Raw genomic sequence first — 27,833 nt, 5'->3', positions numbered from 1 at the left:
GTATTCTATTCTATTCTTTTCTTTTCTTTATTTCTTTTTTTTCTTTTTCTTTTTTGGCCAAAATCAGATCCAGAATAGAGATTTCCCCTGTTGCTTCCTCCAATTCTTCAATAATGAAATGATCATGTCAAGACATTTCAGGAATTTATTAGCTTCTCTGCTTTGGCATAAAGAAAAGTTAAGCTGGTGTCTAGGTGATTGAATCTCCCATGCCTCTTCCATTGTACCTTCCTGACAGGTTGTTGAAATCTTCCCTGAATGCCTCTTTTTCCTCCTTCTGTCCAAGTGGTCTATATTATACTTCCTTGACAATGTTGCTTCTCTATCTCTTGGTATTTTTCCTCAACCAAAAACTTGCTACACTTCCAGTTACTTTATTTCCTTACATTCACATATCTCCTTAATATATAATGCTACTCTATCTCTCCTTTAATCTGTTTTGTTCCTTTTGAATAAAGTATAAGTTTTCATAACCATATTCTAGTCACAAGTCCCATCCTATAAAGTTTCAGTGGTAGCTCTGAAGTCAAATGTGTCTGCTTGCATTAAAATCGTTAGCTCAAGCCTGTTTATTACCAGTGCATTGTGCAATTGGGTATACACATCTGAGGCTGTGAGTTTATTGCTGTCTTGCTTCTTAGATATTATCTCCTTTGAATTACTGGTCTTCTACACTGATATTCTTCTTGCTTTACATAGGATATTTTCTGTGATTTCTTGCTTGGAAGATATATATATATATATATTTTTTTTTCTCCACCATTTTCCATTGAAATCCTTCTTGATCAAAGTCACAAGACTCCGAGCAAAAGTGTGTGTGTGTGTGTGTGTGTGTATGTGTGTGTGTGTGTGTGTGTGTGTGTGTATGTTTGTGTGAAATCCAGACTCAGACATTTGATACTTGCTGTGTGACTTTGGGCAAACCACTTAACCCTGATTGTCTCACATCCAGTCCTCCTAGTCATATCTGTTTTCCTCTGTATACCAGCCCTACTGAAACTGCACTGTTCAAGGTCCTGCCTGTGCTCCTGCCTGTGAAATTCCCTGGTCTTTTTTAGTATTCTTCCTTGCTTTCTCCAAATCATTCAGTTCTCTTGACTAGCATTTTGTTCTTGATATTCTGCTCTTGATTTGATATATTTTTGAGTTGTCTATACCTTTCTTCAAAAACTATCTTGTATTCATTTTGTAAATAGTCTTTATATGTTTATTTATGTAAAAGTTGTCCCACCTGTTGGAATGTAAGTGTATTGAGGGCAGGAACTGGTTCTGTTTTCTGTTTATAGCCCCAAGACATAGTGCACCTTCTGGCACATAATATTCATAATATTGACTTAAAGAAAGGATTTTTGATTGATCAATTGCTTTCCTCTGGTTTTCCTCCCACCTCTCTCATTACTCATTATCTTCCACTGGCTTTTGTTCATATTTTCTTAATGCAAGAATTCATGAAGCTTCTACCCTCAGCCTTCTGCCTTCATTTCTCTACATCTCCCTTGGAGATCTCATTCTTTTCTAGAATTTTAACTGGCACGTCTAAGTAGATTCATATATATATATATATATATATATATATATATGTATGTATATATATATATATATATACATACATATATATATATACATGCATATAAAATGAGACCTCTCTTCTGAATTTCAAGTGTGTGGTTCTTATTGACTACAGAGTATCTCTGCTTGAAAATTTTTATCTCAAAATCTTTGAATTCAAAATGGAACCCATCAAGTTTAGGCTAAAACTCTTTCTGACTTGATTGTCTTTGTGAAGGATATTGAGAGTGGGAACAGAAAGAAGATATGGGGGGGGCAACTAGGTAGCACAGTGAATAGAGCACCAGCCCTGGAGTCAGGAGGACCTGAGTTCAAATCTGGTCTCAGATACTTAATAATTATCTAGCCATGTGACCTTGGGGAAGTCACTTAACCCCATTGCCTTATAACCCCCCCCCAAAAAAGTGTGAAGTGAGAGAATTGGGGAGGAAAAATCAATTAGTCAAGCAGACTCCAAATTTCCAGTCCTTAATATTCCTATGGCCAATGAGATATCTACTGCCAGTTCTCTCATATTCATCCATTCTTTCTATTCCCATTCTTACTACCCTAGTATAGGTCCTTACTACTTCTCACTTTGACTAATACTGTGATTTCCTAACCTTCTCCTTACCTTCAATTTATTCATTTATCTCTCTCTCTCTCTCTCTCTCTCTCTCTCTCTCTCTCTATCTGTTTGTTCATTTATTTATTTATTTATTCATTTATTTATTTGTTTGTTTGTTTATTTTTTGCAGGGCAATGGGGTTAAGTGGCTTGCCCAAGGCCACACAGCTAGGTAATAAGTGTCTGAGGCCAGATTTGAATTCTGGTACTCCTGATTCCAGGGATGGTGCTCTATCCACTGTGCCACCTAGCCACCCCTTACCTTCAATTTATAATAATTATAATGTCTTGTTCTTCATTTTTGAAGAAGCTCACAATATCAGGGAGGTAATGCCATGGCAAGTCCATGAATTGAATTTGAGTGAGAGGGTGCTGTGTTAAGGCACCTGTCTCACTTTCTCCTCAAGAGCCATCTGGATCACATCAATGAAAAATTATTCTTCTTAATACATAACTGCTTACAAACTTTCACTGGTTCTCCATTATCAACAAAAAGGACTTATTGTATCATTCAAGACCCTCTTGAAGCAGCATCATCTCACATTCTCTGTCCACATTTATCATATGCTTCAGTCAATTTGAGATTCTTGTGTGTTCTTCAAATAGATTCAACATTTTCCTGCCCCTGCACCCCATCTGCCAGAAATAACCTCCCTTGTCTAAGCCTATTGAAATATTGTTGATCCTCCAAAGGTTTAGTCAAATGCTATCTCCTTTATAAACCTTCCTTGACTTCTCAACTAGAAGCAATTACTGTCTCATCTGATATTCCAAGCCAGAAGTCATCTCATCCTCCTCAGATCTCCTTGTACCTTGTGTAGATTTCTCCTTTGTAATTTGAATGAATGAATAAGTATTCATTAGAAATTTAATATGTGAAAAACATTGTACTAAATGTTAGAGATACAAATAGAAAAATAGACAGACTCTGATCTCCTGAAGCTCACATTCTGATAGAAGAAAACAGATTTCAGCTGCAAGTCATATGGAAGGAATCCTTGGATCTTAGGAGGTAGATAATAATGTATCTTCATTAATGCCATTTAACTGAACAAAGCCTTATCCATTTTTGATGAACCTTTTTGTACACAGGAGGTAATTAATACTTTTCTTAAAAATGGTATTCTATTTTGTATTTTTGTACATGTCATCACTAGACTATAAACTCCCTGAGAACAAGGATTGTCTTCTTCATCTTTGCCTCCTTTAGCCTTTAGCAATGAGCAGATCACAATCTCTGTAATATATGGTAGCACTTGGTTTGTAGAGAAATCTCAATTACTATAGTCCATGAACACTGGTATCTAATCATCTGGGATTTCTTTCTACAACCAAGTACAGAAAGAGAGATAATGTCCCTAGAAAATAAAGTGATGTCAGAAATTTTTTTATAACTCAAGATTTCAAAGGATCTTTGATCTCACTGATGTATGAATTCTTTCCAGTGAAGCAATGCCATCCAATCCATGTTTTTTCATCCTAAAGGTTTCTCACCCATGCCCTCATAAATCTTCTGTGGGGGGAAGGGATGAAAGAGATCTATTAGGGCTTTCATCTAGACCATTGCACTCCAGTTTTTAACATAACCTAACCATCTGCTGTCTCTTACCCTGGCTATGTGTCTAGCACATCTCTTTTATTTTGCTCTATAGTTTTCTAATTATCTCTTCTACTCCTGTTGGATATGTATTCATTGGTAAAAAATTCATTACCTGTGTCCACTAGACATGCTCTATGGATAACCAGTATTTTAATTCTTTAGAAATTTTATGACTAAATCCTGGCATGTTACTTGAGTCTGAGAAGTCAAAGGACTTGCTTAGAATAATAGGGCTGGTAAATGCCAGAAGCAGGATTTGAACACATATTCCAACTCTAAGCTCCAAAGTATCCTAGGTCACCAGTATTTGTCTAACCATATCTTTTTTTCTCCTTTTCTAGGTCAGAATTGCACATTCAATTTGCAAGGCCCCAATGGAACAGTTGAGAGTCCTGGATTCCCGTATGGTTATCCCAACTATGCCAACTGTACGTGGATCATCACAGCTGAGGAACAGAATAGGATACAGCTTGTGTTCCACTCTTTTGCACTAGAAGAGGACTTTGATGTGTTGTCAGTGTTTGATGGAGTACCAGAGCAGGGGAATCTTCGAACAAGGTACTGACCTTTGCATAAAGAAATTGGTGCTGCCAGTGTGCCATCTGCAGTCTGTGCAGTGATGAACCGCCTGGGTGAAAGGTTTATGATGTAATAAACAAAGAATGGGTTTGGAGAGGGGCATGAAAAGCTCATCTTTCCATTCTTATGATCTCATGGAGTTCCTGAATACTTCCTGCTTGCTTAGAAAGACTAGGTAGATGGAATTTATGAGTTAGGTACTTAGGAAGATTAATTTACATGCAGAAGTATATGTGTGCATATACTCATATATACTTATCTACTTACTGGACTTACTGGACTGATGTGTATATGTATATGTATATATATATATATATATATATATATATATATATAGAGAGAGAGAGAGAGAGAGAGAGAGAGATGTATGCACACATCAGTGTTCAATGGTCTATAATTTTGTCAGCATCCTCCTTTTACAAATATGAAAAGCTGTATCTTTGTTAATGGTCTTTATTAGTTGCTATTGTGGAATCATCCTGTAGCCAACCTGATGATGAGCCTTTTGCCCTTAATTATACTCATCCTTTCACACCAGACACATCAAGTCTGTTTCTTGTACTGTACTCAAAATCTTTTCCAGATTTGTTCAACTTTCCTGAATTTATGCTCTGCTAGGTTTCATCTTTGATAGCTTAAGGTCATCTATAAGCTTCAGTTGAAACATCAGTTGAAACATTCTTCCTGAATGTTGTACCCTCTATTTTCTAGAGAAGATCATTCAGGAAGGGGAAGAAGAGGGCAGAAATAAGGGTGGTTTCTTAATGTCAAAATATCAATCAGCCTGATTCAAGAGAACTGAGTAAGGAGCTGGAAGATACACTCCCATTGAAAATTACACTAATTGCAATGAGGTTGAACATTCCAGACCAAATGTCTACTTTGGGGAGGACCTATTGTGGGGTAAAACTGAAACGATGAGAATCAAGGTTTCTCACCTGAAACAACTTCTGTTACAAAACCCATCAAATCTTCCATCAAAGAATGACTTCTTTAGGATCCTAGACTTCTAATGATCTGCTGTGCAGAGACAATGTGGTTTAGTGAATAAACTATTGTACCTGGGATCATGCAAAATGGTTTTGAAGCCCTTGGACATATCACTAAACCTCTCTTAGTCTTAGTTTCCTCATCTGTAAAATGAGGATAACAGTACCATTTACTTTAAAGGGTTGTTGTGAGGATATGTTATGAGAATATGAGATAATATGTATAAACCTGTTTGTATATTTTTGCTCATTGTTCAGTCTTTCAGTCATGTCTGACTCTTTTTGACTCCATTTGGGATTTTCTTAGCAAAGATATGGAAGTGGCTTGTGCTATTTCCTTCTACAGTTTATATTACATATAAGGAAACCAAGACAAACAAAGTTGAGTGACTTGCCATGTTCACACAGCTGGTAAGTATCTGAGGTCATATTTGAACTCAGGAAGATGAGTCTTCCTCACATCAGACACTCTCTGTTGTATGCTGTCAACTATTTCAAAGACTATATAAATATTTGTTATTAACTGGTAACCCTAGGTAACCTTGCATTGCTAGTGCCATCTCTCTGTAGTTACTTTCATTCACACTGTATATGTCTTATATGTTTAATATTATATTCATGCTAATACACTATTTGAATGGGAGTTCCTTGAGGGCAGAGATAGATAACTTTTCTTTGTATCCCTGGCATTTAACACATTACCTGGGACATAGTAGGAACTTAATAAATTCTTACTGATGACTGACTCAGCAATAGTGGCCAAGTAATTCCTGTCCTTTCCTTCCATAAGTTAGCTCTCCTTATATCACCCTTGTTTCCCCTTTTAATTACCATTTGTGATTATGCTGTTCATGTGACTTAACACAGAAGGGAAAGTTCTTAATCTGAAATTTAGACTTGTTTTCACTCATTTCTTTGTATCCCTAGTACTTAGGACAGCATCCATTACATAGTAAACTCAACAAATGCTTATCAATCAGAACTATGTTGAATATCTTGCTTTTTATTGGGGATCAAGATTAGAGGCAGAAAATGTCATGCAAAGAACAATGGTGATGACTAACAAAAATATAAGTTGGAATCCTAATTCTGCCACTTAATTCCTGGAAAAACTTGATGACTTTCTGGGTCTTAGTTTCTTCTTTTGCAAAATAAAAGCTAAGTTTCCTTTCATTTGGAAATCCTATGATATTGACCACCTGGAGTTCAATCTGATGATATTATAGAACTATATATTACCTAGAGTTCTTTTGAGGTATGTGTTGATAACTCAATACCATTGGATAGAAGCCAAGGCAGATGTGCTTTACCAAACACCCTCTTTAGTCCAATTCATTTCAATGCCTTCTATTGGCATCCTAATGTTTCTGTTTTTGTCCTGTGGGACCCCCTAGACCTGTCAATTTTCAGCTTTCCTCTTGTGTCTGACTGCCTCGGATTGTCACCTGGAGATTGTGAGCAGTGGTTGGGAGTATGGAGCCTGGAGATCATTGCTGTTCACCTAGGTTCCTGCAGAGGTCTGGTAGTTGATACAGAAGGGAAAAATGATAAGTGGAATGACTGCCAAGGAATGTAGAAACAGGTATTCATTGTAAAAGGAGAGCTTTTGCCAAGAAAGGACTGCTTACCACGCTGGGGACCAGCAATCATTGTATGGAAGGCTTTCCAAGACAAAGCCCACTGACCCCAAAACCAGATGAAAATTTGTCAAACTCTATATTTCTATATCTATATCAAACCTACTGTACCTTTCTAAATTCATTACCCATTATTTATTTTTTAATCTAATTTAATTTTTAATTCATGAAATAATGAAACTACAAATTTGTTATATACAATTTGTATATCTCCTTTTTTAAAAGACCTTTGCTTTTAACCTGTATTTGGAGTCCCCCAAAACCTGGTGCTCCTTTCAGTCCAAAGAGAAGCTGAAGCTTCAACCCCTGTGAATGGTTATGGGACAAAAACAGAGAAAACCAGAGCCAACCACCAGATAGTAATGAGACATGGACACCTAGCAGTATGCATCAGAGACTCCACAGTTTGGCCTTGAAGACACATAACCATGTTGTCTCTCAAAAAAAGAATGTGACTCACTATTCTTAGCCACAGAGGGCAGAACTAGAACCTCTGTGGGAAAGCTGGGGGATCAAAATGCAGAGTCAGAAAACAGAGTCATTGGGTTGATAGAGATGTGGGTCAGGAGGAGTGCCTACCAGCCTACCAGTAGAATTGGGCAACATTTATTGAAGTGCCCAGCAAAGCTCATGATCTTAGGCATTAAAGGAGATACAGTCCCAAGAGCAGCAGCCAATTTGAGAACCAGAAAAATCTCAGGATAACCAAATGAACCTGTAAAAGTTCTTCAGTTTTTCATCCTTAGTTTCTCAACAGAGTAGGGCTGCTGACTTCAAAGACCTGCATAGTGTCCTTAGGACTGTCTCTTGGCTGCTAAAATCATCACTACTAACCTATTATTAACTTTTTCTGTTACTCATTCATGCATTATAACAAGAGTAACTGATAATTAAGAGAATGCAACAAGTGTAATGGACTACTTAAGGAGTAAACTCCCCCTGACTGAAGGTATTCAAAGATCCTTAAAAATTAGAGGATCTCTGCTCATGTGTGGATTAGACGAAGGAGCCTTTCAGTTTCTTTCCATCTCTGAAATTCAATTCATACCATCAAAGATTTAGAGTTGGAAGGGAACTTAGAGTTAACTAGTCTAAATCTTGCATTTTATAGATGTTGAAATTGAGATGTATATATGTTAAGTTGACTTACCCAAGTTCATATAGCTAGTAACAACACCATCATCATCACTAAAAACAATAATATTCATAGTAGTAGCAATAGCAAATAAAATTTAAATAATGTTTTAAGGTTTGCTAAATGATTTACAAATATATCATTTTATCATGTCAACCTTGGAAGGGAGATTCTATCATAATCCCCATTTTTACAGATGAAGAACTTGAAGATGAGGCAGGTTGAATAACTTGTCCAGGGTGGCACAGTTAGTAAGAGTCTGAGTCTGGATTTGAACTCAGGTCTTCCTAACTCCAGGTCTGGTGTGCTATTCACTGAGACATCTACTAGACCAATGGTAACAAACCCACATCTTCTGATTTTAAATCTAGACATTTCCCATTCCAACCCATTATGAGATTTCATGCTTTCTGATTGCTTTAGTGACAGGCAGATTTTGACATAAAATAAAATTTTTCCAACAATGAGAGCTGTTCAAAATAAGAATGGACTGTTAATCAAAGACTGAGTTCCCCATCAGTGGTCATAATCAAACAGAGCAGGATGACCCTTTGGCTGGCATTACTTTAAAAAGAATTTCTTTTCAGGTAGGCCTTGGACTTAATAACCATTGAGGGCCTTTCCAGCTTCAGCATTCTATGATTTTACTCCATATCTCTCTTGTTTCTCTTCCAGCATACTCCCACACCTCTCCCCATCTCTTTTCTCATTAAACTTTGCAAGTCCCTGCCAATGCTGGTTTCTCCATTTCTAGGCTATCAATTTTATGGGTTTTCTCCCCATTGGTCTGATTTCCAATTTGGTTTATCATCTAGCTGCTATATCAGGAGATGTATGAGAATGTGTCATTCATCCAAATGTATGTTCTCTTAGGTGGCCCAAATTAGCTTTGGGAATGGGAAAGGAGAAGTCAGGTCAATTTCCTTGGAGAAAATGCAGGTCCTTCCTTCCTTCTTCTTGCCCTCCTCCACCCTGACTCCATGTCAGAATTAATGTGCCAATGTAAAAGAGAAAGCATCTCCTTCCTCCTCATGGAGCTCCAGTGATTCTTTTGCTTGCTAAATAGAGACACTGTTATAAAGGGAAGGTGCAGAGTTGGGGGTGGAGGGGTGAGTTGGAGGGAAAGAAGATGGCAGCAGCAGCTGAGGCCATGAACCATGCCATGGAGGTGTCCTTCACCAAACCTGAGAGCAGTGAGAAGCCCAAAGCCAAGGGCATGACATCCATGGACTATTGCTTCCAGTCCTATGTGCACTTTGGCATTCATGAGGAGATGCCCAAGGACAAGGTGTGGACCCATATACTGGCACTTGTTCAAGAACAAGGTGGTACTGGATGTGGGCCCAGGCATTGACATCCTCTGCATGTTTGTGGCCAAGGCTGGAGCCCACAAGGTCATGGGGATCAAGTGTTTCAGCATCTCCAACTACGCTGTCAAGATTGTCAAGGCCAACAGCCTGGGCCACGTGGTGACCATCATCAAGGTGGAGGAGGTAGAGCTACCCATGGACAAGCTGGATGTGATCATCAGCAAGTGGATAGGCTACTGCCTCTTCTATGAGTTCATGCTCTGTTCTCCATGTGGAGACAAGTGGCTGGTCCCTGTATGTGACAGCCATCAAGGACCAGCAGTACAGGGACTACAAGATTCACTGGTGGAAGAACACCTACGGCTTTGATATGTCCCAGATCAAGGATGTGTCTATCAAGGAGCCCCTCATGGACATGGTTGACCCCAAACAACTGGTGACCAACTCCTGCTTCATCAAGGAGGTGGACATCTATCTACACAGTGCACATGGATGACCTACCTTCACCTCCCCCTTCTGCCTGCAAGTGAAACGGAATGACTATGTCCACTTTTTAGAGGGTCATGTACTTCAACATCAAGTTCATCGCTGCCACAAGCACACAGGCTTCTCCACAAGCCCCCAGTCCCCTTACACACACCAGAAGCATGGAGGATTACCTCACACTGAAGATGGGCAAGGAGATCTTTGGCACCATTGGCATGCAGCCCAATGCCAAGAACAACTGAGACCTGGACTTTACCATCGACCTGGCCTTCAAAGGCCAGTTGTGTGAACTCTCCTGCTCCATGGACTACTGGATGTCAAGACCTGGCCCCTTGGGGACACCACCCTGGGCCCCTCCCTCATGGCCCTACCCTCCCTGGGCCAGGTCTCCTGCCTCAGCCAGCCCACACACCCCAGGGAGCCAGGCACCCTCCTGGGGGCCGAGGGGGCCAGCTTGATTGTTTGAGGTCCCCTCTAGCCCCTTCCCCTGTCCTCTGTCCTCCATCCCCAAGCCCTGCTCCCTCCCATGGGTGAGTGAGGAGCCCAGGGGCAACATCATGACTGTGTTTTTATCATAACTTATGTTTTTATATGGTTGCATTCATGACAATAAATCATCAGCTGTTGGAAAAAAAATAAAGGGAAGGTGCTTGAGTACTTGCTTCAAAAGGACAGAATCTTCCCAACATTATAGTTCCCTACTTGTATTCTTAGTAAAATGAAGGATTGAATGAGCTCCACAGTTGCATTGCCCAAGCAGTTCTGACTCCTAGTGATACAGGGTTGGAAATAAGCTGTCCTTGAGAATGTAGGGAAAATTATCCTAGGCCAGGAAGACAGAAGACTACCTCTTCCCAGAGGTAAGAAGGGAAGGAGTAGACTGTGAATGCTACTGTCTCTAAAACATTTTGTCTCTGTGAATGCAAGAAATGCTAGGAAGTAAGGAATAGATTAAAGAAGAGTTACATAAGGATAGGAAGAGCTTCAGAGACAAAAGAAAGGAATACCTGAAATTCTTAGAATCTTAGAAGAGATCTCAAGGCCATCTAGTTCAATACTTAGCTGATGGAGAAATTCCCTGTTTCCAAATAGTTGTCATGCATACCTGATGTATATAATGATGAGAGACTCACTGCCTTCCAAGGCAGCCCATTTTACTGGGCTCTAATTGTTAGGAATTGTTAGGAATCAGAATTTGCTTCGTTGTAAGTTAAATCTTACATAGAAGCAAATTCTGATTCCTTGAAATTTCAATCCATGAAAGATTTCTTAAGCATTTATTATGATCTATAATTCAGCAAGCATTTATTTAGTGCCAATTGTTTTCCAGGCAGTAGGATAAACTCTGGGCATTCCAAGAAAGATAAAAGAAGCTACAAAGACAAAAGTAAAGCAATCTGCCAACTCTAGACCCCAAGGAGCTTACATTGAGGAAAGCAACATTTTTATAGATGAAAAAGAACTCAGGGATGAGAAATGGAATAACAATGAGTGAGAAACAGCAAGAACTTCACCTTAGCTGGTCATTAGAGTATATAAAGGGGAATAATAAACCTGGAAAAGTAAGCTGAGATTAGGTTGTGTAGAATTTCAAATGCTACTCATAAGAGTCGATATTTTATTCTAGATGTAAGGGAATTGTTGAGATTTATTGATTAAAGAAGTGACATAGGCCAGTGTTTTAGGAAATCCCTTTGGCAGTTACATGGAGATTAAATTACAGTAAGGAGAACCCTTCCCCCCAGCTCCAAATTCTGCTCTCTGGAACCAAGTAGAAATAAGTATAATTCCTCTTTCACATGACAGTCTTTCAAATACATGCAGAGAACAATAGTATCCCCTGTCTCTCTTTCCAGATTAAAACAGGCATAGTTCTTTCAAATGTTCCTTGTTATGTCAAGACTTCCAGTCCCCTCACCAACCTATTCACCTGCATATGGATACTACCCTTCAATTCAGCAATACTTCAATATATCTGTGTTCTCCTCAGAGTAAGCATTCTTTCCAGTTTTCCTTACTCATCCTCTGTAATTCTAGTTCATGAATTCTCACAGGGTGTCATAGATCTCAGCTGCTTGTTTCTCTTAAAATGTGGTCTTACAGGGGCAGAGAACAAAGGAACTATCATCTCTTTCATTCTCATTGTTATACATATATTAAGAGTGCTTGGATGTCATTAGTATTTCTGGATATTGCTGATATCAATCACATTGTTGATTCATATGGAGCATTTGGTCCATTAACCCCCTCAGATCTTTTTCATACAAACTATTGCTTAACCAAATCTTCCCCATCTTATAAATAAGGGGAAAATCTTTCAAATAAGTGAGCCTGTATAAGAAACCTGAGAATGTCAGAGATTGACTACCAGGAAATATGAAGTGATAAACTTCTCTTTTTTACATTTCTTTATATCTTAGCTTAGTAACTAATACATAGTAGTCATTTAATAAAAGTTTATTGACTGACTGACCCTTCTCATGAATTCAGGAATTTTCTTCTAGTATAGTCTGAGCTAAGACAGAAACATTCATACTTGTAATATCAAAGTACCACATAGCCTTGGTGGAAAAAGTTTGTTTTGCCTCATACCAAAGCAAGATGGTACAATGGACAGAGTATTAGACTTGGAGTTTAGAGGGATATAGGTTTGAATTCTGCCTCCAACATGAACTATCCATACCACTGTGGCAAAGTCAGCCTCTCTGAGCCTCAGTTTCTTTAGATACAAAACAGAGAAAGTGGTGGGGTCATTGTGAAGTCAAATGACTTAGCAAATCTTTAAGAATTATATAATCAACTATGTTATATATGGAAAATTTCATAATCTAGAATTAGACTTAATTTCCTTTCTTTTATTCTCAAATGGCCCTGTTCTCCTTTCCATCTCTTGGCATGTTCCATTCTTTTGAGCCTTTGTGGTGTCCAAGACATTTCAAGCACCAAAGTGTTCAGTGGATTTAATTTCTGTCTCATGTGTATATATATATTTGTGTATAATATATAAGCATATATATGAGCATATACATATATATATATATAAAATGATTTGATCAATAGGTATACATATGTATACATATAAAGTATATGTATAAATATACATATATATATACATATATATATATATATTTGTATAGGCATATGACTTTTCCTGATTTAGAATATAAACCACCTGAGGGCAGGAGCTATTTTATCTCTGTATCCCCAATAAAAATCCTAAGACTTGGTACATGCATGATAAGCACTTAATAAATGCTTGTCTAGTAATCAATACCTTGACAAAACAAGGCTGGGAAATCCTATAGAGAACTGAAGTCCCACAGACAGAGCTGGACAAGGGCAAATTGTGATAAGGACAAAATGAAGGGGTTTTTGTCCTATTCTCCATCCCTTCTTTCTTGTCCTGTGGTATATTTCTCCTACTTTGGGCTGTTCCTAGAAGATATCAGGGATTATTTTTATTTATCTATTTGGATCCACTGTGCTTTGCTTGATAATGGTCAGTGATTAATAATGCTTCACTTATTCATTCATTCATTCATAAAAATTCATAAAACTTCACCCTTTACATGGACGGAACCTTCACATTGTCCTCTGAATTAGACCAGACCAACTTTCCCCTATTATCTTATTCCTCCCCCCCCCCCCCCCAACACCCAGAGAGGGCAGGGGCTGTTTTTGTTTTTTCCTTTCAACTCTAGTATTTGGAAGAGTGCCTGACTCACAGTAAGTTCTGAATAAATGCTTGATGACTGATTGATTGCTAATTCCCCCAGGCTCTGCTCTGATGGTCTTCTTAATGTCCATGAATGGGTAACATATCTGCATTACAACGCTAAATGGATTCTTTTAACCCGGATTCTAATGGCTGGTTGTCAGCTACTGTGGCAAGCTTGTTAGGGAGATTTTTAGGGTCTCTTTGGTACCCCTCTAATTTCATATGTGGTTTGTGCCCTGGTCTTTGTAAGGACTGGTAATGCAGAAGCCATTCTGCCAAAGCAGTCTTTTTGTCCTGAAATTATACAGATCGTTGCCTCAGATCCTTTATTTCCCCTCAGTCTGGCTGGCATTCATCAAGGAAATGAGATATGTGAGCTTCTGTGTTCCAGGTCAGAAAATCCAGGCTGGACAGGAATATGTGTCTGTGTGGTCTCTGCCCTGGAAACCTTTCTCTTTTTTTCCCCTACAGAGCACCCCTGTGCCAGGAGCAAATGATGAAGGGTGTATAGCCTTTATCAGTACTTCCCCTCCCTTAAACCTCTTACAGGAGAAGAAATCAGGTCAGAGCCACAGCATAAAGATAGGGGTATGGACTGGAATTTAAATTTCTGTATGTTTTGGTCAATCAATCAACAGTGAGAAACAGTTGCAGAAAAATCACTGAACCTAGAGTTCACAGTATCATATAGCAAGAAGAAATCTTAGAGATTTGGAAAGTCACACTATTAAGGCTGGTAGAAGACTCACCATTCTTGAAATCAGGAAGTCATTCCTCTGAATCTAACTAATTTACTAGTCTTTCAACCTCTCTAAGTCTTAGTTTCCCCATCTGTAAAATTGGGATGTTAATAATCATAGATAGCACTTTCCTTACTAAGTCACTGCCATGATTCAAGGAAATAATGTCTATCAAGCACTTTGCAAAACTTTGGGTGCTATATAAATACCAGTTGCTATTTTTCCAATTTGATTTTCAAATTTCATAGATGAGGAAACGGAGGTCTGGAAAAATTAACCAAGGTCAAATAGGTAAATAAATGGTTACTACAAAACTCCTTTATTTAGACATTATTTTATGCCAAATATGAAGGATACAAAAAAAAGGCAAAAATGTGATCCCTGGCCTCAGAGTTTGTACTCTAATGGAGAAGACAACATGCAAAAAGCTGTGCCTACAAGATGTATACAGTGTAAATGGGAGGTAATATCCCATTAACAATAACAGTGGATGAGGGTTGGAGGGGTACAAAAGACTTCATTTCAAAAGGGGGAAGTTTTGCTGAATCTTGAAGCCCAAGTGAGGATTCAAATCCAGGTCTCCTGATTCATTCTGTTACTCCATTGTCCATTCCATTCCATTAACCTTCCTCTTGTATCACCACCACCACCACCACCACCACCATCATCATCATTCTTCCCTTCCTCCTCCTCACCCTCATCACCACCATCACCATTACCACCTCCACTACCATCATTATAATCACCATTTCTTTTCCCTCACCCCTTTCCTTACTGCCCATCTCCCCCTCAGTTGGAATACTGACTGCAATATTTCTGCTTCTGGCTGTGATTGCCCCAAGTCCTATTACCCTTCTCCTAACAAATCATTTGCATTCCCAATGTTTCCAGAGATCCATGGGTCCTTACCATCTACTCTGCTGTTTTGTCTGCTAAGCATCATATAACCTTTCCATCTCCATGAAATGGAAGCTTTCTTTATGTATTGTCTCCCTTTCCTTGAGTGTAGAGACTGTCTTGCCTTTCCATTTGGGGTTTACCATGATGCCTTGCTGATAGTATGTGCCTAATAAATGTTAATTCATTTATTCATTCATTGCAGTGGGGAGAGAAAGACTAAAGGAGACAAGCAGAGAGACTGTCATGGTATCAAAGGGAGAGGTCCTGTTCTCAGACTGTGGGATGTTATCAGGTTAACAAACATTCTCTCTAACTGCTAGTATATCCCTAGCTTCCCTAATGAAAATAAAGCAATAAACACATGCACAGAATGAATGTACTGCCATATGGACCATATATCATCCAAATTCTGACACTAATTCTGGTTCAATGAAAGGATTCCTTTTTACCAAGAGTTCATATCTGCTTCTTCCAAAACATTAGACTAAATTTACCAGGTTTGTGTTCTGTTTGTATTGATGTATCAGCAGCTCCTGCTGCTCAGAGAAACAGCTCCCAGAAAGATGGCAGAAAAATGCATTAAACACAACTCTGACACGGTGCCAAAAGACTTGAGTTCTAATCCTAGATAATCCACTTGGGCAAATCTATTCCTGCTCTACATCTCAGGGAATTTCCCTGTGAAATGAGGAGGATGCATTCAATGAGGCCCCTTTTGAATATGACATTATAGAATGTCATGACATTCTCAAGACATGAGAAGTCAGCTTCTCAATGGATCAGGTTTTCATTCTTGTTATTGTACTCCAAGCACCCAGCATAATGCCATGTTTGTTGAATGAAAGAATGACACTATGTTTCTCAGTACTTTCAATGATAGAATCTATTTGAAATCAAATATGCAATGAAGATGGGCCTTCTTCTTATACTATTTCAGAGTGGTGGAAGAGCTAAAGCATGTAGGAATTTGGGGATTTTCCAGGGAAGAGAAGACTATATTAAGAAACACATGGTGTCAAAAATAGGTTAGATGATGGTCCCACCATTCTTTGCTCTGAGCAAATCACACAGGAAGGATTAAATTCACTTTATACAATTTTTGGAGAAACTTGGTCAGTTGGAGAACCTGCATGGAAAGATAACCAAGATTATGAAGGAAATGGAGACCATGGAATACAAGAATCACTTGAATAACTTGGCGTGGTTACCCTGGAGATGAGAAGACTTAGGGGGAAATGTCATGGTGGTCAGAGATAAGCTAGGTGTTGTGGTGTATAGAGTGCTGGACCTGAAGTCAGAAAGATCTGAGTTCAAATTCACCTTTAGATAGTCTCTATGTGATCCTGGGCAAGTCTCTGTCTCATCATCTGTGAAATGTGTGACAGTGTGTGAACAGTGACAATATCTACTTCATAGGGTTTCTGTAAGGATCAAGTGAGATAATATTTGTAAAGTTCTTTGCAAACCTTTAAGTGCCATAGAAATGATAGCTACTATTTGTCCTCCTCCTCCTCATTATCATCATCTTCAAGTATCTGAATGGTGGTTATTAGTTCTTTTCTGATTATTCTCAGAGGGCATAAAAGTAAAGGGTGGAAGATTTAGAACAGCAGATTTTGACCATGTTAGGTAAAATTTCTTAACATTTAAATCTGTCCTAAAATGGAATTAACTGCCTTAGGAAAGAGTGTATTCCTTTATCTTGCTAGTCGTCAAATAAAAGATGGATAGTCAGCCATCAGATGCATCATCAAGGGGACTATAGGTCATCTGTGACTTGCACTGGTTGTCCACTGAGGTTCCTTCTCTCTCTAAAGTTCTGTGACCAGTACTAAAGTCATCCAGATGTACATTATCATAGAGGCAGTGATGAATGTTTGAAACAGAGTCCATAAATCTATTCTCCTACATAATTAAATGTTCTCCCTGGATTGCAAGCCTCCTATTGTTGAACAATTTAATGTGGAACTGAGTTCCCTAATAGAATAAGAGTAAACATAATCCAGGGAGACATTTGCTAATAAACAGCATTGGTGCATATTGGGAATTTACATTGTGTTTGTGATAAGAACAGCGATGTTCGGCCCAGTGAAGCACTCCTTCATTTAGATGTTTAGCACTCCTGTTATGAGAGTCACTACAACTTTTCTCCTCAATTGCTTACGGTACACATTCTGACCGACAGCTGAAATCCTATTGTTCTGGTAGAGAGTATCTGTGGGAGACTGGGATGCAATTTTCATATGAGTGGGATTTCTAATTCATGATTTTGTTGAGCAGGGCCTAAAATAAGGAGAGAACATGGAGATGGAGGCCAATGAGGGTCTGAAAAATCTGCCTGGAGTTAGGGTGGAGGTCTGGGGGTCTTTTACCTTCAGAACCTAGGGAGCATGCCTGGGGGAAGCATACAGAAACACACAGCTTCAGATTTGGAAAGGATTTAGTGGCCATCTAAGCCAAACCATGTCAGATAAATAATCCCCACTACAGCACACCTGACTAATGACCCTTCAACCTTTGCCTGATGACCTCTAATGAGGGTAAAATGCTCTATTATTTTTCATCCCACTGAGGCAGTCATTGTAACTTCTGTACAACTTGATTTTACCTAACATAAAGCCTAAATCTACCTTTTGCAATTTCCACTCATTATTTCTGGTTTTGAAGAAATCTAATCTCTCTTTCCATGACAACTGTTCAAGTGCTTGAGGAGGGTATCCATTACTGAGCCTCCACTCCTCCAACACCCCCAGATCCTTTCAGTTCTAGGCCATTTGCCATTTTGATTACCCTCTAGTTTATCAATATCCTTCCTTAAAATGCTCAAAACTGATCTCAGAAATCCAGGTGACAGTCCAATGGGACTAGTAATTTCTTTATTCATGGAAGCTATGCCAGAAGAAATAACACCCAATAGACCTGTGACTCTTATTCATTGTCTTTCCCCAGAGTGGCAATTCCAAGAGTGGTGCTATTGGTAAATTGATGACCAGCAAAACTGACTTGAGAAGAAAGATGAGTGACTCCTTATTCCTTATGACCATGGTTTCAGGGCACAGCAGGAGAGAAAAAGAACTCTATGAAGTTCTGTTCATATTTTCTCTTGCTGAGAAAGTAACACTATGTCCTCATCTAAAGTTGAAATACTCAAACTTTCAGGAAGGATGGAGACAACAGGAAGAGATGTTTCAATGGACCTGTGATCTTCTCCACATGGATTCTCCCTTTGCTGACTATTTCTATTTTGACCCTGGAGAAAATCACCTGTGGAAACAGATGTGAGCATTCCTTCAGCGTCTTAGGTTCTTTCAAGAACCAAGATAAGATTTTCTTTTTAAATAACTCAAGACTAGGACTTTTGCCTCCAGTTCTGACTACTTACAGAGCTTCTTTTTTAGAAACTCAAGCATCAGGAATGCCGACTGATGGCTTGACCCATCTTGGTCACCTCTCACAGTTCAGTGGTGATGATGCTTCCATGTGGACTCTTTAAATAGTTAAGACTGATGATGGTGACTGAACCTCATCAGGCTTGGGGACTAACTGGGAAAGCCTGAGGGTGGGAGCCTGGCCTTGACCAGTCTGAGTAATTCCAGAGGTTACCTAGCAGGCCAGTCCTTTCAGCATGGAGCCAGTCTTCTGGAGGGCCAGTTGAGTTGAGCCCAGACAAATTGTGCCAAATCTGCTACTCTCTAACACATTGACCTGTGATAAAGCTTCTTCTTGTCTCCTGACTGGTCTGCTGAGCCAAATGGCCATTTTGACTAATCCTAAGTCATTACCTTGATTCAAAATTGTTTACTTCTGAGGTCAGAAAGGCATTTATTCACAATGAGAAAACTCACTTCACAGGGTTGTTGTGAGGAACACATTAGATAATATGTAAAGATCTTTATAAAGGGGAAGAGAATAAGCATTTATTTAGCTCCTGCTGTATTTCAGGCATTGTATAATTACTTCTTACAAATATTTTCCCATAACAATCCTGCATGACATTATCCCCATTTTACATTTGAGGCTCCTGAGGCAAACAGAGTTAGTAGTAGTACACAGAAGTAGCAAATGTTTGAAGCTGGATTTGAACTCAAGCTTCCCAACTCCAGGCTCATTACTCTAGCCACTTGTCAACCATTAAATTTCAATACTAGCTATATATATATAGTCAGTCAGTTAGTTAGTTAGTTAGTTAGTTAGTTATTGTTTATTTTGCTATTATTGTGGGTTTAGTTGGGGACAGGCTTGATGACAGGCACTGTCACTTCAGATATGATTTTGAGGTGAAAAGAAGCACTTATAAGTCATTTAACAGTTAACAAAAAGAAATTTGTTGCTTAGTCCTACTATTGCAAGAATATGCAACAAGGATATAGTAGCACTAATCTCTATGTGCAAGCCCAGCAGAGTGTGGAGACTCAGGGGGTCCTCGGACACCTACCAAGTTAGAGAAGCCCCAATTCCAGGTAGGGGGGACATTGATGTCCTTAAGTAACCATGAATCTAGGTAGATGGAAGCAGATACAGTCCTGGAAACAGACCTTTTGAGGGAAAACTTGTCCCTGTTATGGATAAATCTGATAAATCACAATTGTTATTTTTGTTTAGCTGGGGTGGATTCTTGTTTGTGCAACTGACAAGAGCAAGAATCATGGGAGAATCACAGCAGCCCATAAATCAGTGCTTTCCCAGTTCTAGGATAAGGTGGAAATACTTCTGTGCCTTCTCTATCTTGTGTGGTTCTTATTTAATGAAATGGCAGATGTGGTGGCTGAATCATTATTTGGGATCAATGAAAAGTGATGGGATCAGCCAGGTGACACAGTGGATAGAACATCAGATCTGTAGTCAGGAGGACCTAAGTTCAAATTTGACCTCAAACACTTGATACATACTAGCTGTGTGACCTTGGGCATGTCACTTAGTCCTATTGCTTCACAAAAACAAAAAAAAATGAAAGAAAAGAAAATGGAGAAGTGTTACGGATCTTTACAATGTGAATTTGTGCTTATCAATGTTCTGAAGAAGAGCAAATGTTGCTTGGTTTTTCAAAAAAGGGAGAGGTTAGAACCTAAGACTTGTGTCAGAGAATTTTACTTTAATTCCTAGCAATTTCCTATAATGTATTATTCAAGGAGTGGTAACATCTAAGGAAGCAGTGATCCCAAAAGGCCAATGAATATATGTCACATTATAGCTAAGTCATTTCCTCTTTTGGATTGAGTTACTCTATTGATAGGTAAGGGAAATGCTATGTACTCACCCAAATTTTACCAAACTTCTCCCAAAACTTTCCTTATAAAGGACAGAGATTAGATTTGTAGCTCATTCCACTTTGAAGCTCTCTCTAAGATGCCATAGGACAAGATGCTCCCAGCTCAATCTACTATTCCCTGGTACAGGCCTCCCCCCCCCCCCCAATTTTCTAGCTTCCTTTTGCGAGTCCCTTGTAAACTCTCTGTGTCCCCAGACAGCACCAGGTGCTAAACAAATATGTATTATATTGAATTCTGGTACCCGGAGAAAAGGTAGAGAGGTATGAGCTGTTGATGTTGTTGTTTGTCCTTCATTTTTGAAGAAGACCATTGACTACAGGGAGATGATGCCATGACATGGGTGAATTGGATTTGAGTGAGGAGGTGCTGTGCTAAGTAACCTGCCTCACTTTCTCCTCTGAAGACATCTAGGTCCAGTGGCCATATGGATCAAGATGAGATGGCCTTGGATGTGAGGCAATCAGAATTATATGACTTGCCCAAGATCACATATCATGTGTCTGATGCTAGATTTGAACTCAGGTTCTCCTAACTACAGAGAAAGGGCTCTATCCACTGTACCATCTAACTGCAATGGTAGCAGTGTTGTTTGGAATTAGTTGAACAGTCATAAACAAGGAGAAGTCAATTGTTCATTGTTGATTTAAAAGAACATTGGTAGAGTATCCAGGGGAATCTCCTTTTACCTCTGTGCAATATAATAATTTTAGCAATGACTTGAATTTAGACATAAATGATACATCATCAGATTTGCAGATGACACAAAGCTAGGAGATATAGCCAATGTACTGATCAATAGAGGCAACGAAGTGTCACAGTGGTATTAGAAATGAACCTAAAGTCAGAAAGATCTGAGTTCAAATCTAGTCTTGCACACTTAACTAACTGTGTGACCCTAGGCAAGTCATTTGATCTCTGTCATCTGTAAAATGTGAATAATAATAGATTCCACCCTCAAGAGTTGTGGTGAGGATCAGGTGAGATGATATTTGTAAATTACTTTGCAATGCTAGCTATTATTATGTTCTTCTTATTTTTTTTTTAGGTTTTTTGCAAGGCAAATGGTGTTAAGTGACTTGCCCAAGGCCACACAGCTAGGTAATTATTAAGTGTCTGAGGCTGGATTTGAACTCAGGTACTCCTGACTCCAGGGCCAGTGCTCTTTCCATTGTGCCACCTAGCCATCCAATGTTCTTATTATTTTTTAAAAATCTGGAACGATTCCCATGGTTTTGCTCAAACCAGAAGAAGTTGCTGGGCTGTCCTCCCTAGGGTACATGAGCTTTGGGTCAGAGCAAGACTAAGAAAGACTGAGGGTCCTCCTCCCTTCCCATTCACCTACTTATAACCAGTCACAAAATCACAGGCTGATTTTTGGAAAGGACCAGTGTTTCTGACCAAATCTTGGTCCTATCTTAGAAGGCAACATAAATGGAAGAACTCTATAGGAAAATCTGGAAGAGCTAGGTCAATTCCTTTTTCAAAACCATACTGGTTGTGTGTCCTTAGACAAATTGTTTCATCTTTCCAAACCCTAGGAAACTCTCTTAGAAAGTTGCAGAAAATTTCTGATCTAAATTGGCAAAAAGATTATCAGATGATGACCACATTATGACCACTCTGATGGCCCCTATAAATGGTAGCATTCTTTCTCTCCACAGCATAGCATCAACTCCCCCACAAAACTATGGATTCACGAGGCTCCTTCCATCTGCAAAAATGCCTGCTTTCCATATATCTTGTCATTCTAAATTTCCCAAAGAATTGGTGTGCTATGGTCTTCTAAGTTCAGTCAACAATTTGGCCTTTCCCTTCAGAAGTTAATGCTGGTGTGTGTTAGATGAACAGATGAAATAAAATAGCGAGTTGAAGCCTTTATTCAAATAATGTATATGTCCACATTCCCTTATTAAAGGAAAAAATGTTTTTGTTGTTGAGCAAAATAAAGAAGATTTGTAAGAAGCTGCAAATGTTCCCAGTTGCTTCAACGGTTTGAATGTATGGGCTAAATACTTTGTTCTCCTTTGCCTCTCTTGGGAAGTGTATGGGAAAAGAAAGTAGCTATTAAAAAAGGAGGGAGGGGTCTGGGGAAGGGAGGCATTCACACTCCTCTTTCCAATTTCTCCTCAAATAAAGAATCATTAAAAGCCCAGGAGGTTTATTGGGGCATCAAACAGCCCTTTAAAAATGTTTTGATGAATTAAGTGTAAACTAATTAGAAACAGGATTCAATTACCCTTGAAATACACAAGGGTTTAATAATTAATAGAAAAAGTACTTGGGGCCAAAGGCATTATGGATTTTATCAAACCCCAAACATCTGAAAAGTAAATATATTTGATGAGCTCTTGGTGCTGCCAAATTTGCCCATCCCACTTAGATCTGTCAGAGATCATTCCCTCTCATTAGTGGAGGCTTGCCAGGTCATTGGTATAATTTGTAAAGAATCCCTTAGACTGGTTTACAAAGCCCAAAGGATTCAGTGTTAGACTTGAATGGGGATGGCTGTCCCAAAGCACTATGTTCTAACTCATCTCTTCCATGACCCCTGAGCTCCTGCTAAATCATTGTGCCCCAGAAAGAAGGGTTCTCAGAACTTACTCCTTACCCCTACCCCCCCCCAACCAAACTCAACACTTCTGATTATGAATACTAGTTAAAGAGCTCTATCCAACCTGGAGCCTGATTCTTTGCAGTGAGTCCCTAAACATTTATTGAATGCCGACTATTTGCCTGGGTTAAGCACTAGGGATGCAAAAAGAGGCAAGAAACAGTCCCTGCCCTTAGGGTGCTTACAATCTAATCTTGTAAATAACAAAAACACACAAAGAAGTATATATTAGATGCATTTTCTTGTTCAGTTGTGTCCAGTTTGTAATGATCTTGTGGACTGTAGCATGCCAATCTTGGCCATGGAGTTTTTCTGGGCAAAGATATTGGAGAGGTTTGATATTTCCTTCTCCAGTGGATCAAGGCAAACAGAGGTTAAATGACTTACCAAGAGTCTGTATGAGGTCACACAGGTCTGTGCCCAAGGTCACACAACTTGACTTGACCCAAGGCCTAGTCCTCTATCCACCTAGCCAGCTAGCTGCCTCCACAAGATAAATTAAAAAATAATGAGCAAAGAAAGCACTAGGATTAAGAGGGATTTGGAAAGCCTTCTTGTAGAAGATGAGATTTTATTTGGGATATAGAAGAAACCAAGGAAATCAATAGTGGGGATAAGGAAGGAGAGCATTCCAGGAATGGGAACAGCCAGAGAAAATGGCCAGAGCCGAGAGATGGAACAGTCGGGAATCTCAGTGTCATTGGATTAGAGTACCTGATGAAGAGCAAGATGTAAAAAGACTAGAAAGGTAGGAGAAGGTTAACTTATGAAGGATTTTGAATTCCACATGGTATTGGCTGACTCGATGTATTCATAGACTATTATCACTAGAGGTTTTAAAGGGGTCAAAAAAGCAAGACTAGGAACTTAGTTATTAAATGAAGTACTGTATAGTATAATGAAAAATGCTGAATTTGGAATTGGAGGACTCATGTTAAAAAAAATCTTTTTTGTTTTCCAATATTTTAAAAAAATTTATAATAAAGCATTTATTTAAAGTGCTTAAATGTTTTGTTTTTTAAAAATCTCACTTGCAAAATATTTCAGAAGGAAATGAGAGGATAAGGGAATTCTCACAAAGAAGCATTTGAGGAGAAATTAACATACAGAATTTTTAGTACGAGAGTTCGTAATGTAGCTATTATACTTATATGTGACTATTCTAAGAGCATTTTGCTCTGAGCCTAACTTGTCATTTGGTTGTATTGTTTTTCTGCTCAATCAGAGGAATAACATTTTTGACAGGTTAGCAGGTTCTGAGTTCTGGTGACTTTTTATGTTGCTTAAATTTCTCTAAGATAATACTGTTTATCCTTCATTTTTCAAAGAAGACCATGAAATTAGGGTGGTGATGCCATGACAAGCATATGAATTGGATTTTAGTGGGGGGTGCCGTGCTAAGTCACCAGCTTCTCCTCCAGAGCCATCTGGGTCCAATGGCCAGATATGAATCGGTATGACTGGAGATGGTCTTAGATGCCAGGCAGTCAGGGTTAAGTGACTTGCCCAAGGTCACACAGCTAGTAAGAGTCAAGTGTCTGAGGTCAGATGCAAACTCCCATCCTCTTGACTCCAAGGTCAATGTTCTATCCCCTGCACCAACTAGTTGTCCTAAATTTCTCTAAGGAAGAATGAAAGGGAAGAAAAATAATGACAATAGAGACATGGTCTTTAATTTTTGTTTTATTTCTTTTTTTTTTGAGTTGACAACTTGTTCAAATAATTAAGTTTTAGAACTACTATTACTGAACACCAGAATCCTATCATATTTTTCTCCCCCCCCCATTTGGAATTTACTGTGACCTTCACTCTAACCAGTCGATGATCTGACTACACACAGACAGCTGATTCTGCCATGGTCATATGCTGTCTGTTAAAATATTGTCGATTTCATTTTTTTCCGTTTGGTATTTGCTGCATCTTCCCCTTCCTGCTCTCTCCTTGAATAAAGAATTCATGATGTGTAGGCATGAGGCCTTTGAATTGTCTACAAGCCTTTGGACTCTTTCATTTCTTAATCCCAAACCATATTTTTTAAAATAGTTTTCATGGTCTTTCTCTGTTTTCCCTTAAACATTAAAGCCAATCATGTATCAAAGAGCACAGGGACTTAATTTGGAGATCTTGTCAGTTTTGTTCCAGAATTTCTCTATTTCTTCATCATCAGCAATAGATGTTGGCTCATAAATAGCAATTATCTTTATAGTGGTTTGTTTGCTTTCCCCCTCACCATGAGCCCTGCAAGGATCTATGGCCAAGCAACTAGAGATAGCTAGGTGACCCAGTGGATAGAGCACCATGCCTATGGTCAGGAAGACATGAGATCAAATTCAATCTCAGATGCTAACTAGTTACATGGCCTTGGACAAATCACTTAAACTCTGAAAATAAGAATCATAATAGCACCTCCCAGGTTTTTTTTGACAATCAAATGAAATACTATCTATAAAGTGCTTGGTATAGTGCCTCACATACTATAGACACTTAATAAATGTTGATTGACTGACCAATGAGCATGGAATAATCCCTTCCTTTTTCTCCCAAATGGCCCACGAAAAGTTTTCTTTTGCCTTTGGGCAAATGTTAAAGTCAATTTTGCTAGTTCTTTTATTCATTTCTCTTAGTAGAACTTACAAGTCTCATTCTTCCAGTTGTTTTGCAATTCACTGGTCATTGGAAAAAGACCTCCGAGTACCAATAGTTAAATTAATATATGCAGGTAGTCTAAAACAAGATGACTCTTGTCACATTCTACTTTCTTATCCATCATTGCAAAAACATAGGGTGGCTACCCAGGATGGGCAACCATTTTAGATTTGTGCTTATTCCAGCGGTTACTGTTTCCCATTTACCCTTTGCCTCCTGCCCCAAATCATCATCTGGGACCAAATCTCTAACAATAACTCTTTCCGTGGATCACTAGGTTGAACTGTGGACAATATTCAAGACCTTTAGTCAAATGCTTTGCAACTTGGTAAGGACCTTCCAGAATCTTTATTCTACTGGATGGCTTTTGAGATTTCAGAAAGGAGGACTTTGGAGCTGATAAACTGAAATTAGCAAGGTAAAAATTAGCTAAGATTATTGTAAAATCCCATCCTTGAATTTAGAGAATGAGATTTGCACAGTGCTTTATACCCATGATCTCATTTGATCCTCACAACAATACAGTAAGGTAATACTATAGGTATCATTCTCTTCATTTTACAGATTAATCAAGTACCAGCTCTTTGGCCAGGTACCTTACTAAGCACAGGAGACACAAGGAAAGTTAAAAAAATAAACAGTCACTACTCTCAGGGAGTTTACAATCTAACTGGGAGACAACAGACAAGTATAAATTATAGAAAGGAAAAATTGGAATTAATCAACAAAGGGAAAGCATTGGAATTAAGGGGTATTGAGAAAATCTTCCTATAGATGTTTGGACCTTATCTAGGACTTGGAAGAAGCCAGAGAAGCCAATAGATAAGACAATGAAGAACATTCCAGGCTGGGAGAAGTTGTCACTCACCCAAAGTCTTAATATGCAATGGGGTCCTTGTAAAGTAGTTAGTTCACTGTCACTATAGATATTCAAAGAGAGACATCAGGGATGCTAAAAAAAAAGGTTTTTACATGGTGGGTGATAGCTGGAATTGCCTAATCCTATCTCTTCTTTTTATGGATGTGATAATCAACAAGTCTTTATTAAATGCTTATTAGGAACTAAGTGCTGAAGTTCAAGGAAATGAAAATATGGTTCCCACCCTCAAGGCATCCCCTTTCTATTGGATGAGAAAGCATGTAAATTACTAGATAGCATGCAAGAAACTACTGAATAGATGGAAGATAATCTGAAAGGGGAAGGCATTTCAATTAGCAAAAAGAGGGACTGGGCTCCTACAAAAGGTAGAATTTGAACTGAGGCTTGAAGGAGGCCAAAAAATCTAGGAAACAGAGACAAAGAGGAAGAGCATCCATGTTGAGGAAACTGGGCTTAGAATTTATTTTGCTTAAGGTCTCATCTAGATTTATAATTCTATTAAAAAACCCTATACATAATTATAGAAGAAGATATTGGATAATCGAAATTGGCTGTGATTTAGTCCTGATACCCTACATCAAGAATTTCCTATTAGTGCATTGCAATTCATCAAGAGAGTAGGACTTCTGGAGTCAGTGGACATTGTAGGGGGAGGATGGCGGGGGAGAGGGATTGATGGCAAATTCTTGTTGAAATTCCAGAGAACACTCACATGGTTCCCCAATCAGGCTGTTTCTGGTAGATATTCCTGTCAAGATTTATACACTCATTTCCCATTTAATTGTCAATTTATCCCTTTCCATGGGGGGTGGCGTGGAGGGGAAGGGGAGGAACTCTTCTGACTTCCAGATGAGATAACTGATAGAGACCTTGTCCTTTTTATATCTAGGGAAAGGAGGAATAGCTTGAAAAGATTGGATAATTATTGAAACAAGGGGTGTTGAGGACTACTCCTTATAGGTATGAAAATTCTGCCTCAGCTACCCTCAAGTATTTCAGCAATCTTAAGATAGAGATCATTGGTGGAGCAGTGGATAGAACACTGACCATGGAGTCAGAAGGACCTGAGCTCAGGTCCTTAATAATTACCTAGCTGTGTGACCTTGGGCAAGTCACTTAACCTCATTGCCTTGCATAACCAAAAAAAAAAGATAGAG

General features: G+C 38.8%; 1 protein-coding gene and 1 pseudogene across 1 annotated transcript in view; both read left to right on the top strand.

Annotated features, from left to right (window-relative positions):
• The first annotated feature begins 3,465 nt into the window (after nt 1–3,465).
• LOC141508074 (CUB and sushi domain-containing protein 2-like) overlaps nt 3,466–27,833 on the top strand; it is a 312,588-nt gene continuing 288,220 nt past the window's right edge. Inside the window, exons 1-2 of the mRNA XM_074216368.1 lie at nt 3,466–3,475; nt 4,117–4,333. Of these exons, the coding sequence (XP_074072469.1) occupies nt 3,466–3,475; nt 4,117–4,333 (227 nt within the window). The remainder of the gene's footprint in view (nt 3,476–4,116; nt 4,334–27,833) is intronic.
• On the top strand, nt 9,104–11,063 carry LOC141490741 (protein arginine N-methyltransferase 1 pseudogene; annotated as a pseudogene).

This window comes from Macrotis lagotis, chromosome 1, assembly GCF_037893015.1.
Source record: "Macrotis lagotis isolate mMagLag1 chromosome 1, bilby.v1.9.chrom.fasta, whole genome shotgun sequence".
NCBI classification, from domain to species: Eukaryota; Metazoa; Chordata; class Mammalia; order Peramelemorphia; family Peramelidae; genus Macrotis; species Macrotis lagotis.
The sequence above is the reverse complement of the archived record's forward strand: the minus strand, read 5'-3'. Positions and strand labels throughout refer to the sequence as shown.